The sequence below is a fragment of the Xenia sp. Carnegie-2017 genome, unplaced genomic scaffold, assembly GCF_021976095.1.
Source record: "Xenia sp. Carnegie-2017 unplaced genomic scaffold, XeniaSp_v1 HiC_scaffold_6, whole genome shotgun sequence".
Taxonomy (NCBI): Eukaryota; Metazoa; Cnidaria; class Anthozoa; order Malacalcyonacea; family Xeniidae; genus Xenia; species Xenia sp. Carnegie-2017.
This window is the reverse complement of record NW_025813526.1, coordinates 12,257,475-12,271,766: the sequence shown is the minus strand read 5'-3', so window position 1 is coordinate 12,271,766 and position 14,292 is coordinate 12,257,475. Positions and strand designations below refer to the sequence as shown.

Here is a 14,292-nt window from a genome sequence, read left to right as displayed (position 1 = left end):
TTCGTTCATTGATTATACGTTTTATAGGAAGAATAGGGCGGCCACAAGTGATTTACTCGGACAGTGGAGGAACATTTATCAAAGCCAAAAATAGCTAGAGCAGCTGAGAACGGACGAAATTTGCATGTGTTCGTGTAAGTGTAAGAAATAAAGTGGAAGCTCAATGTGAGTTGCACACCCTGGTGTTGAGATCGATCCAAGCGCCTCATTGGGGTGGTAAAATCGGCGATGTACAAAGTAATAGACGGAGGAAACCTTACTTCGGATTAGCTCAGTGACGGCCACTACTGTATGTCAAGGATGACATGGAGATGCATATTTTTACACCGACAAAGCTTTACATCAAAGGACCTTTGCCTACCAAAACGAGAGGCATGGCGAATCAAATGGCAAGCATCACGTAAAAGAGCAAAATACTTGTTGGAATGCAGAAAAAACTGCAGAAAGAGTATTTGGTGGAAAGAGAGTTAAAAGAGTATTTGGTGGCGTTACGTGAACGACAGAGCATGTCTCATAAAACTACTTGCAAATTTGTGTCCGACCATTTTTCCTTCAGCTTTGTCAACTTCCCGTTTTTGTCAAGATCTATTCCAGCCTATTTGACAGTACGAATTAAATATTCCTTTTTTCGTTTCGAGCTTCTTTGCCAAACAAATATTTACATAGATGAAAACAAGACTCAATAAAACACGCTGATGCCGAGCAAAGACATCTACGAATGATTAAAAAGTTGTCAAACAAAATTAACTTTTTTATGGCTTCTTAGAGTCTCTTTTTCTTTAGGAAACCTATGCATTGATCTTAATTTTTATTTTTTCACGAACTGGCGAAATTTAACTAGTGTTATTGTCAACTAACATGACTAAAAACAAATACGTTGCTTGACTTGTTTCAAGTTTCATGTATTATTAGACAAAACGAAATATAATTGACATTTTCAAGGTTGGCAGTGCTAAGTGCTAACAAAAACTGCTTGTCATAAAAATCATTATTTCGCATATTAAGTTGTTTGTTGGTTTTTTAAGAAACAACAGACATACTAGCTATTTGCAGCAACGATAAAAATGAGTACATATTTACGTAAGTGTTGTAACAAAGACATTATTCAAGTTTTTGGTAGTCACGTGCTTTGGAGTTCATACTGATCATTTAAAGTGACCCCTTACACCAAAATTCTTTCATATAAAAAGTGACTAACATTTTAAGCCTCTTTGGAAAAATTTATTCCATTTGATATTATGATTTTGATTCTGAACCAAAAGCATAAATGATCATGACTAAAAAGACACAAATTCAAATGTCGTCACTTCTAAGCCTTGTATAATTGGACTTCTTTTGATTCGGAAACTACTAAATCAACACGCAAAATCATCTGGTCTGAAGCTAGCTGAACAAATTTTGAAAGCACTGGAAGTCTCAAATATGCGCTTTACCCTACTGAAATCAACCCAAATGTTTCGTCTTTGTTTAACCACGGCCTTTTCATCGTTATAATAAGGCATAGTGTAAAGACGTATACCATAGGCAAGGGATTATTCACAAGAGCTTGGTACATGGAATTCAGCGAAGCGTTAAATTAGTTTGACAAATAGAAACATCAAATACTTCACAACAAAAAACTTATTTAAGAAATTTCTCTCTGCTCTGACTTTGCAAATTCACGAAAACTTTAAAATGAAGACAGACAACTAATTTATCCTTATTTGAAAGTTACAACTAAAATGACATTTGACGCTTGTAAGAAAAGGTTGTAAGTTTATAACGCTTTGAATCCTTTCAATTACTCATTTCACGCCGCGCAAATAAATATATAAATATGTTTAGCTAAATATGTAAAAAGCCTGTAAATTAATTGTAAGATAGAATGCTCACGACTGTTGTAAATAACTTCTTCGCTAATGAATAAAATAATCACAAAATTTAATAGCATTCTGGTACATTGAACTCACGTTCGGAGCTCATACGAAAGACTTATATAACGCTAAAAACTCAATAGAGGTTTGAAGATTGTAGTGGGTTGTACGAGCTCTGCGACAATTTTGATTAAAATTTATTTATTGAAATCTATTTGAACTTATCATTTCGCATAATTATTTATTTATGCAAGAATTACGGCATGTCGCTTTTTAGCTTTTCACAGATTGCATGAACATAATGATGATTTCAAGACATAGCAATTGTTGTAAAAGCGTAAATAAAAATAACGACTTTCATAATCAATCAATGATGTGTATTTGAAAAAGTTCACAAGTGATCCATCAACTTAACTACAACTATAAATATGTATAAAAAATAATTGTTAATCAGAAAACCAAAATTTCAACAAGAATACGTAAAATTACAAATTGAGAAACAGTTCTAAAGATAGCAAATGCCATAGTGAATGGTTAATATCCAATTGATATTTAATTAAGTTAACCAATTCCGTCCTCTGCCGACAAAAGAATGATGTTTTTGATTTATTCCTGTTTTGAGCGTCATCTCCCCTTTTGGGGATGACGTACACTCTTTCTTGGCATTATAAATATAGGTAGATTTTAACTTTTCATTTAGCAGACGTTGACACCTGAGGAGTAGTCTGCCGAAATGCATCGTGTCGTTTAAGTTAGAACTATTGGGTTATTGCTCTTTACTTAAAACAGTTCTTTTAAGAACTATCAACTTATTATGTTACTTTTACCATTCACTATGGTATTTGCTATCTTTAGAACTATTTTCAGATTTGTAATCACGACAAAGTCTATCCTTTATCTATCCTTTTATATTGAAAAACGGTGATCTGTACATAGCGTACATTGGTGTGCCCCAAAAAACACAATGTATTTCACGAAGTTTTGCTTCCACAAGAAAATCATCTGAACCTTTTATATCCAAATATTTTTCTCCATCTTTAGTATGACGAGGCCATTTGTGAAGTTTGATATCCTTAAAATCTTTTGGTGGATGTAGTTTACCAATATTTGGATTACTGTAAAAAAATGGTTGACATAATTTATATTATGGATTGGCCGACAACAATACGAAATACTCAATACTATCGATATCCGGGCTTAGAAAAAACGTATCGATACTTGCCTGGAATGTCAATGTTTCGATATTTTTGTACCTGCGATATTTTTTTATTTTAATCAGCTAAATCATAATGAAATTAATACTTCGATGTACTTTTTGAAGTAAGAATTTAGTATATTGAAACTAACCTGGCTAGTACAGCGAAACTAGCCCTTTTAAGAAAATTTAGAAAGTTTAAACTTCAATTTATTTATATTTTGATATTTCTATTTATCATTAATAAATAAAATTGTCAAAATGAAGCACACAAATTATCGATATGAAAAATTCAAAGGTTTCGATGAGATGACTCACAAATAAACAGGGTGATACATACTAACTAAAAAATGTAAAGCAAAGTATGTTGAAGAAAACAGTTAAAGAAAAAATTACGCGTTACTTTCGTCGCTCGGTTCTTATAATTTGCTAAAGCCTTACAGTTCTACTTCGGTGATTATATAAGCTCTTTTTCGATTAAATTTGTTGACAGTTGACGTGCGGGACTGCACGGGTTTTGTTTTAGTCAGAGCAAATCCGCCTTAAAAAAAATAGCATATTATTGTATCATTTTAACAATGACTTATATTGTGAATAAAGATTATGCAAGAAGAAACGTTTCGTGAAGCATTTAGTGTACGAGGCGGTCGAGCAAGTTAGAACAGTTGTATTTTGATGAACTGCAAATTAAATGTACTTCAATAAGACAAACGTGCAAATGAGTAATCAGTTTGACCTGGTCGTGGAAAATCCTTAGAAATCTTAATAGTCACCATTCTATACTGGTCTTACCGGTTTCTATGTGCGCAAAGCAGACAAACAATAAGCCAGAGTGATACATATGACTCACAAATACTCCTACGGAATATCCCTTAGTCAAAAAGGGCAAAAATCGTGAGAATATCGTATGGAATAAAAATGCTGGTGTCGTCAATCAATATATTAATTACAGTAAAACACAATGACAAGTGTATTGTAGCCAGTACACCTACCCATTCTTTGCAAAATTAGCAAAATATGCCATCATCTTTAATGATAATTTCTTATCTTCTTTGGGAAATTTTTTGTTGCCAAAAGGTATTCCAAATGTTGACTAAAAAGAACGGAAAAGCTGTTAGGTCAATGTCAAATGAAAATCGTTTTAATAATATCTAGCTATAAACTGTTCATGCAAATCATGGAGTTAACTGCAACCTCTGCAGAAGAATATTTTTCACAAAAGTTCTTGTATAAATCTTTATTATGATTTAATTTGAATGTTATATGATTTTTCACTCTCAAACAAAATAAGGACTGTCATGACAAAAATTAAATGCGTATTTGCTTACGTGTGGGAAGTAAAGCAAAAGTATTTCACAATTAAAGGTGTTCAAGATTTCAAAAATATGATTTGTAGTCACTGTAGTGTCATATAACCTGCTTACTTTTTAACCCTTCTGGAATTTATTCAATGACTTCGTTTAGATTACATGTCACATGTATGTGTACGTGTATGTAGAATGTCATAGAAAATGAAATTTATAGTCATCTCGAAATCCCAGGAATTTTGAAGACAAATTCACTGTCCACTACACTAAAAACGTCTTTCACCACAATAATCATATCGTTTAAAACAAGTGTTAGAAAAATATTTTCTGACTTGTATTTGAGTACATGACATGTCTTTTAATATTTCATCCAATAAATGAAAAGGCTTATTGTATGTAGCTACTCGGTAGCATAGCAACGCCACAATATTTTCTTATAAATATCAGAACATTGATCTTATTTGTTTTGTCAGAAATCAAATTTATGCAGCGAGTAAACAAAATCTAAATAGCTGAACTTGACTCATAAACTGGCAACGTCACTACTTAATTTGATAAAACGTATAAAGTGTATTTGAAAAGTACAATGCAAATCTAATACAAATATGGCAAATATGTGGGCAATACTACTTTTGCAAATTATAAAAGTATGGCCTTGTTTTGTTTTGTCTTTGTGTACTTAAGGACTAGTATTTTAGCTCTTAAATGATGTTATTTAGCTTCTAGCATGTGGAGGAAAACGAGCAAATTTAATTAAACGTTCCTTAACCCTAAATGTTGTGTGGCTTGTGAATTGCTCTTTCTGTTAAATTTTCGATTAATTTACGTTCGCTGTACTGTCGTAAGTTAAAATTTTTATGTAACGAAAGAATTCTCATAAACAATAATATAGTCAAATATCTCAGAGGGACAAACATGGTTGATTTTAAAGACTTATACAAAATTCACCACATAAAAAACGCAATTTTTACTTTTTAATGCAATTAGATTGTTATATTTTTTCTCATGTTGAAATAAACAACATGACGTGTCGTGCTTTACAGCTCATTTATCTTATTTTCATTAGGACCATGCAATTACTTTAATCGTTATCAGTCGAGATTGCATTTTCATATACTAAGAAGCTACTTTTTCCAGTAAAACCGAAAGATGGAATTCAATGCGCATACAAAACCATTTTTGTATACTGAAAAAATAACCTTATATTTCCCATTGCACATTCTAGTTAAAAAATTTCATCCATAATGTCAGAGGCTAAGATAGCCTGCTTTTTTTTGTCCTGCTATATTTGACACTTGGTACGTACGCCCCTGAATATCACACTGATCAATGATAAGGCCGAATACCAGCGAATTAAACATATAACTGACGGGAATTAAATTTATAACAGATTTTACTCTTTAAATTAAACATATATTTCAATTATATACGATGTTGGATAATTTACTTTCGTATTAAACCTATTGAATTTACATGGAATCTTGCCGAGGAATGCATGCAGCGCATGCGCTGCGCTGGAAGCAGCGTATATTCAAACAAAAATAACAAGAAGTTATCTTTAACTTACCCATAAGTCATTTCCATGGTCTGCATACCCAAACGTTCCCGAAGCATAAGAATATGGCACGGGAGAAGAGTATTTGTAACGAAAAACAAAAACATCTTTTCTTGGAAATTTCAGGACCCGTTTATATGCTTCATGCTTCATAGGACAAGTAAATGACCAGTCCGTTAGAAATTCTACTAAAGGTCGTAATGCTTCGATATAACTTGGTGTACATTTAGGCGAGTATAGTTTCTTGGCCACTTCATAATAATGGTGATGATAGTTGAAAGTATTCCTAAGAGTCTCATTAAACTTTTGAATGATTGCCGTTTTGTTATGATCTAACAGGAGATAATATGTGAGAAAGAACATTTCACTTTCCATTGTACCAAAAATCATTGGGCATTGCTTTACTTTTCCAAGCTGGAAAAGCATTTGAGGATGATCTTTAAAAAAATCACCGTCCACTGTTGGTTGGAACATGCCCAATTTGTTGCTTAAGGCTTCTTTCAATTTTTCAGAATCAAAACTTTTCTTTAAGCATTTAAGGACATCGGATGAGTCATTGCACTTGATCCTTTTGAGAAACCTGTCTGACAAGCGTTTTTCTTTTTCCTAAATGAAGAAAATAGTCGATTCTAGTAATAACAGCGTTTATGTCTATTAACGTAAATCTTTTAGTTATGATATACAATTCTGTAAACATTCTTGAAATAGAAGACAAGTCAATTGCCAACAATTCTATAGGTTCGTTTGGAATACTTTTCTATTATCAAAATTCACACAAAACTTTCCTCATAGTCTAATCACAGAATAGATATCTTAATATAAGGTCCACTTGTATCGGGACCTTTGATGTTCGTGCTTCCACTCTTTTGAAGCAAATTCTAAAGCAGACATGCCTTCCAGCAAATATACCGTTTTGCACTACAAAAGCTTGGAACCTTATCTTCTTTGCAAGATGATAACTCTTTGTAATAATTTCAGCAAAGCTTTGCCTTAAACGTAATTTATTAGTAAAATAGCGTTCCCGTGCAATACTATTCAATATTGATTTTGTGAAATTATCTTGCTGGGAAGTCAAGCATGCGTAGGGAGTTATATACGCCACGATTTTAGCCGAGTGGGCATTTGATTAGATGTCTATTCTGTGATTTAATACTCTGCGCATCTTTTTTTCAAAGTTTAATACAGAATATGCCTGAACCAAGTACAAGCTTAATATAGCTGGCAGTCAGTGACATAACAAGAAATGGTCCCAAAGGGCAGCTCTATCCCCATAAATTCTAATGGCATTTGTAACTTTATGTAGTATAACAGTCATTTTCTTCTTTCTATTTGCCACCCATTTCCAATTTTATCTGAAAATTTTAGCTACACCAATACTTGTTGCTGAAGTATTTTTCATCAATTTTCATGCTTGCTTAACCTTCGAAAAGAGTCACGTGGTCTGTTTAATTATATAAAATCAATAACAGCGACATAAACAAGTTGTCACAATACTGGTTCATAAATTTAAACGCAAGCAAGGTTGCTACTAATATGCCTATATGGGCATGCAGTTATTGCTTAAGTTAATAACTTGTAACATCTAAAATTGAATTAAGTAGCTGTTCAATTTGAGGCCTGTTAAAAAAAGAAGGACTGGACTTAGAAATTCATTAAAAAGTAAGTACAGTTACCGCTTTGTCAAAAGTCGAAAACTTCTTAAATTTTCTTAAAATAAGATGGTGTACCCACCTATTTGAGATTTCTCCAAGATTATAAAGCATTGAGTGACATTAGTAAGTTTTTCAACTTTAAAACCAGTGTTACAAATTTGTAAAATATTTTATAAGCTATACAAAGCTAACGTATTTTTGTTTTAGATGCAACTCCAACGCAAAAATTTTCAATTCTTTTTAGCAGTTTATGAAGTTCACTATTAATGCAATTTTTAACAAAGAACTTTATAGCTCCGTGATTATCACAAAAGTTAACAGTAAAACTAAACCAGTCATACAAACAATCACAAACCTGTGACGAAATTGCCCAATACGCAAGCATATTCCCACTCTGGAGTATAACACGATCGAAATAAGGCCAGCTCTCTTCCGATAAAGTATGCGCAGAAACACTAACGGAACCAGCACTCTCTCCACACAGCGTGATGTGGTGAGGATTTCCACCAAATGCTTCGATATTTTCTTTTACCCATTTCAACGCCAACCGCTGATCAAACAGACCGAGGTTACCTTATATGTGAAAACCACAAATACAAAATTAATCAATCATTAAAAACGTTTAAAACATAAATGAAAGGCTAGTTCCTGACTATCAGCATCTTATGATTCAAAATTTCATTTCACGCTAACAGAAGTAGATAACATTGTTCTTTAAAAAGCTTTACTTGAAAAATTCAGATTTCTTAATAAACGGTTTGGTTAGAGGCTAGATATCAGAAGATTTTTGCGCTAATTGTCAACACTACTTAAGTGAATATTATGAAGAAAAATAAGAAACTTATTCTAATGCATATCTATAATTGTTTAATAATATTTAGCAGATATATTTTCTCTCTTAAATGAATTTAATCTTCATTTTTTTCTCAGCAAAAGCAATTTTGGGCCTACAGCCGTGAAACTAGTGATTTGAAACCACAGACCGTTTAGATTTCTCTAAATCATGTTATATATTCTTTTTTGGTGTCATTTTTACGTTTTGTATATGACGTCTTTTCAATTTTTGTACCATGTTCAACATTTTGGTTTCCACAAAAATCTCAAATTCTCAACACTTTATTTTTTAATCTTTAAGCTGTTTCAAATAAAGTTTGGCCAACTTTGTGACTTTTTCCCTTGATTTCTCATTTTTACTGTGTACGCTAACCAATGCCTGATTGATATGCTTAGTTTGCACCAAGTTTACCTTTAATGCCTGCTTCTGCATTTGTCAAAAATCCAAGTGCACTCAAACGATAGTTGAGAGTCACAACTATAATATCTCCCATTTGAACCATGTTTGCACCTCTGTACCTTGGTTCATGTGACGAACCATATATAAATGCACCCCCATGAATAAAGACCTTAAAAACAGTGAAAATAGACAAAAAAAATCAGATAATGAAGTATGAAAGTGTTAAAAAGGACATTGATATTGGATTGAAAATTCATAAAGACATAGATATAAATTATGTCGATGCCAAGGAGGCAAAATAAGTTACTATATTATATTCTCTTGAATCCTACCAATACTGAGGCGTTTTTTGGTTTTGGATAAGGTGTCCAAACATTGAGTACTAGACAGTCTTCTTTCATAATAAGATCTGGAAGACCTTTAGGCTGGATACATGAGATACTATCGTTGATGGGCTCTAAGATTCCTGTGGTTAAAGATTAAAGTTAAAAGTTAGAATTTGAAATACAAGATGTCTGGGAATACGAACAGAAACACTAAAACTTCAACTTAATTTAAAAAATGATTAGGTCAAAAGCATAATGCCCTACAAACAATGTTTCTTATTGTTATTATTGGAACTAGGTTTGATTTTTTGTGTATTCCAAAAAAGTATCAAATTTGGTCAAATCGTGATCTTTTTATGTCTTTTTAAAGGGGCTTTGTGTTCTGTTTACAATGGATCTTATCCGTCGTTTCTTAAAGTCTGGGTCGATAACATTAAAGGAAAGGTTATATCTATTTTGTATTAACGAGTCACTCTCATGACGTCACAAATGTAAGCTGTTCCCATTGAACTAAATATTACTGGAAGGCTTTTCTCAGATGTATCGGTAGCACCATTGATATAGTAGGTCTAGTTGCTGAAAAGTTGCTATATTGCATGACATTCAAGATAAATTCAAGATGGCACGAGAACCAGGCGAAAAACATAAAGTTACTATAAGGCAATTGATGTTTTTCACATTTTACTTCTCTGTTAATTTTGTGGACAACGCCTCGTCGTCTTAATAAGTCTTATAATCTGTCTCATTCATCAGTAATCTAGTTTTATTATATCTATGTGTAGTACACAAAATTAAACCAAAATTTTTAATTATCTGACTCCTAGAGACGCGTTTATATGAGTCAAAGTACGCGAATTTGGCTTCACGACGCGATATTTTAAATAAAGCAAACAAGTCAATAAACAACATATGTTTTTAATGGAAATTTCGGCAAAGCTACAGACTGAAAAATTATCTGATTTTTTTTTGTTTTGCATTCATTTTATGTATTATTAATGCATGAAATTCAAAATTTCTGACGGAAAAATATTTTTACACACGAAAATTACAAATGACGAAAGATTGTGGTCATTTTGTTCTGGCGCAAATGAGAAGGAACTAAAATTGTTTTTTTGAATAACATTTTTCACATAAAATAGTTTACTTTCAGATGCTCTTTAATTGTGCTTCTATGCCTTATAACTAGTAGTTAAACAATTTTTCCCAAGAAATTTCAAACGTAACCATGCAGCTTTGCAAGATGTCAAAGTATTCAAGTTAGTTTTTTCCACTAAGATGATTTCCTTCATAATGTATTACCGTAAAAATTGCTATGAATGAAACTATTTTTTGCAATATCTTTCCAATTATTAACTGTTTCTTGAAAAACACTGAAATAATTTGTTTTGAACGTTTTTATCATAAGCGTGGAAAGACTGGGAACGACTTCGGCTTCAAATTTCCTGTTGAAGGCAGCAAATTTAGTTTACACACCGTTCAAGAAGTTTCTGACGACAAAGAATGTCAACCAAAAAGAGCATTTTTTTAACAAACCACCACCATAAAAATAGAATGATAATATCACTTAAAAACTTTATTCACTTTTGTGTTAGAAATCTCACCTTAACTTAGTATTGCGAATAACAACTTTTGTGAAAGGGGCACGTTTTACGATAATAACGAAAAGTTTAAGTGGTATAATGGAATTGAATACTGGATAAAGTTGTCACATTGATTACCTTTCCACGGTATTTTTTCAACTGGTTTCTCAAATCTTAGATCACCAGTTGGTGATTCAGCGTATGGTATGTTCAGATATTTCAGCACTTTCTTTTCGTTTACGTTCCCTTTTTCTGTTGAGCCTCGAACCCTCCCAGCTTTTGTCTTGACAACTATTAAAAAAAAATGAAAAATGCTTAAATAATTTTGATTGTTGCAACTTAAAGAGCATTTAATTGTTTTATTTTGAAGCGCAATCAAAAGTAAAGGATCTGCATTTTCTCTTCTGTAAACAAAAAAGAGTTTCGTTATCTTTTATGATACTTGTTTTATACGAGTCTTTTTTCTTACTGTTTTTGCTCATATATTTGGCACATATTTTTTGTAGTTTGAAAAGAGTGTAAAAGCAGCGATCACACAAAGTAGTCTTTCTTTGTTTCATGATTGACCAAGTATGAACAAACTAATGAATTTTTTCCCTAACGTTTTTTGAAATAAATATTTACCAAATTCATCATCTTTAGCATCATCCATAGACATTAATGGTCCGAATGACAGTCGTTGTAATATACGATATGTGTGAAAACCTACCAAAATATTATGAATCATCAAATTACTTCATAACAAATTTCCCACACATATATAGTATTATATTTTTAGTGATAATATTTTGAAAGAAGGTTGTTTAATGCAAGTGACTTTAACAGAAGTGGCCTTTTCTTGTAAAAATTTTTCTTACTTTCGTAATCTTGCATTTTGTTTCCAAATCTAGGTTTTGAGGGAACGGCAATGACATTAATGATGCACAGCAGAAGAAGAATTGATGCTTTGAACTAGTTAAAAAAAAATTATATCCAAATTTACTCCTCAAAATTGACAAAAAATTGTTCTAAATTAATATTAATATGTGGGTAATATTTAAAAAAATTGGTAGACACGAAGATATTGAACAAGTGCTATAATGCTTGACTTATGTTTCATTTTAAATAGTTACATCCTTGTTATCCCTTTAAAAAATAATTAGTCTCCTTGCTATTGAAAGATCTTTTAGCAATGCAACTTGCGTTCTTATTTTACGTATGTACAAGAGCGCAATTTAGGAAGACTAAAATTTTCATTTTTTAAGAAATAAATTCAAAATTGAAAAATCTAACTTACCATACTAGTTAAAATTTTTTGTGCTATAATAATGTGAAGAAGTTACTTGATCTACAAAAAAGAAAAGCTCTATGTGAGCATAACGTGTTCATGTTGGCAGCCATATAACAATTACCAAATATACATAGACATGAATATGAATAACATTAATGAATTGCTGACCGACGCTTGTCTTCTGAATGTTATAGACCAAATTTTTTCTCCTTAATCAGTTTACGGACGGACATTTTGGATTTTGGCATATTTTACAAAAGATAGGGAACGTTGCACTTCCTACAACAATCTGTCTAATACTCTTGCATATAAGCCACGCGGCTTAATTTATGTGCTTACTTGTTAAAGTTGCAATAAATATGATTTTACTCAAATTTAGAGATATTCTTACTATTAATCGTTTGTTGTTGTTAATAACCTATTTTTACACTTCGTCTTTTAAAATGATTTTCGTACTTTTAAAATATGTGATAAGTTACTCACTCAACCGATAAATCAAGGCACATGATACGACTATATTTATCTAAATTCTCCTGAGCCAATAGAATTTTATAAAAATTCTTAAATGATTGATAATTATTACATTTCTCACATTTCAAGAGAAAAGTCCAAACTTTTAGATTTATTGAATTTGTACTCATAGTTTAAAACGTATCAGAAGTTAACGATTACAATAATTTTCTTATTTTGTATATCAACAGAGACGTTATTTATTACTTATAAAAATTTTGAAACTGCCTATAATTTAACACCACAGCACAAAGCAGTAGAGCAGAGCAATGGATATACAAACGTCACACCAAGTGTTTGATATGTATTTTGTGTTTGTTGCATTGTCATTATGACATCATGTTAAACCAGTCTAATGCATTTAAGGTTTATAATAAAATTTAATTGAGTTGCTTTTTCCGTTACGTTTTAGACATCAAATCACTCAGACTTCAGTGCACCGAACTAAAGTAAACACAGGTAAGTTGCATCACGATTTGTGTATTAATTGAGGAAACGAAATATAATTGACGTAATCATACTTGGAAAGTAATACAAAAATAAGGCCTGCTAAAGGCATTGACTGTCTCTCATTTTTAAAAATTATGAAGAAAAATTCTTCTTTACACCTTTGCATAATACAGTTCATTTAAAAAAGGCATTAAACTTTTGTGATAAAAACAAAGTTTTTTTTCTGTGCATAGTAGTGAGATTTGTAAACGATTAATTAAATAAAACTAGCGCGATAAATAAAGGATGTCATAATCTTATGCGAAACACTTTTTGACAAAGTACATTTAGAATACTGTCACCGCATCTAGGCAAAGCATGGATATTAGCTATTATAGTAAACATATTTTTTGCATAAACCACAAAGTAATGCAAGAGAAATAAAAAAATAAAATATAAAATAACGAACTTACCTCAAGCACCGTGTGCCTTAAAATTTTAAAAATATGCGAAATGTTATCTTGTTGCTCAATTTTCAAGTCGCAAATACGAATGGCGAAAACGATCAGCAGCACGAAATATAAAGACTAGTTTGCACATGCGCGGTACGAAAATTACACAAAAAGCTTTGCCAAAAGAAAACGACTTCTTTATAGTCTTTGTAAAACTCCATTAAAGTAATAATACAGAAATCGGTATTCTGGTTGCCTGCACACGTACAATAAGTGCTTGACTGGATAAGAAAACATTGTCTTCCCATTTTGGAAATTGGCATCATTGATAATTTTAAGAAATCTCATGTTTTGGTTTCCTTCACATCCACAATACCAACTGGATAAAAAAACAAGGCCTTCTTGGCGTCATTGATAATTTTGATCGTTTACGTTGCAAATCAATCTCTGGAAATTTAAAGTCGATTTTTATGTTCACTCCAACTTTGCGAGCGTTTGATGCAACGTGTTAGAAACTACGAATTTTTTTATAAATTTCAGGATGACAGGAAAACATAAAAAATATATTTTCGTCCCATGCGAATAGTTATTAGCAATTAATAAAACAATATATATGATTAAATAACATTCTGCATATTTTCTTACATATAGAATATATAAGAAAAGCTATACACCTTAAAGAAACTACTTGAAAGGGAAAGCAAAAAAATTACACTTATACTTTTCTTGGGCAGACACGTAAAAACGGAAATGCTTCGAAATATTACTATACAAGTTATACAAAAGCTTGCAAAATATAGGTTATAACTGTCTGGTAGAAATGGTAATTCATTTTTATGTGATTTATATCAACTACACGACCATGAAACTTCTTAATTTCTTATTGGTTTTTACTTTGATAGGGTTAAAGTTTTCATCAATTTTTAGCG

At 31.7% G+C, this 14,292-nt stretch overlaps 1 protein-coding gene across 1 annotated transcript; it reads right to left on the bottom strand.

Annotated features, from left to right (window-relative positions):
- Nucleotides 1-2,213: 2,213 nt before the first annotated feature.
- LOC124458412 (cholinesterase-like) lies at nt 2,214-13,480 on the bottom strand. Its single transcript, XM_047008425.1, has 12 exons — nt 13,385-13,480; nt 11,979-12,029; nt 11,560-11,653; nt 11,327-11,407; nt 10,841-10,993; nt 9,129-9,262; nt 8,809-8,965; nt 7,918-8,135; nt 5,923-6,516; nt 4,041-4,141; nt 2,721-2,968; nt 2,214-2,364 (listed from the first exon to the last, which is right to left on the bottom strand). Exons 2-11 carry the CDS (start codon nt 11,979-11,981, stop codon nt 2,752-2,754), a joined length of 1,752 nt encoding a protein of 583 aa, XP_046864381.1. The 5' UTR covers nt 11,982-12,029; nt 13,385-13,480; the 3' UTR covers nt 2,214-2,364; nt 2,721-2,751.
- Nucleotides 13,481-14,292: the final 812 nt, after the last annotated feature.

Excerpts from the sequence above, each read along its gene's own strand:
- LOC124458412 (XM_047008425.1), bottom strand. Across the intron at positions 8,966-9,128 it reads CAAAAAACGCCTCAGTATTG|GTCTTTATTCATGGGGGTGC; the intron begins GTAGGATTCAAG and ends ACTGTTTTTAAG. Across the intron at positions 6,517-7,917 it reads ATTGGGCAATTTCGTCACAG|GAAAAAGAAAAACGCTTGTC; the intron begins GTTTGTGATTGT and ends TTCTTCATTTAG.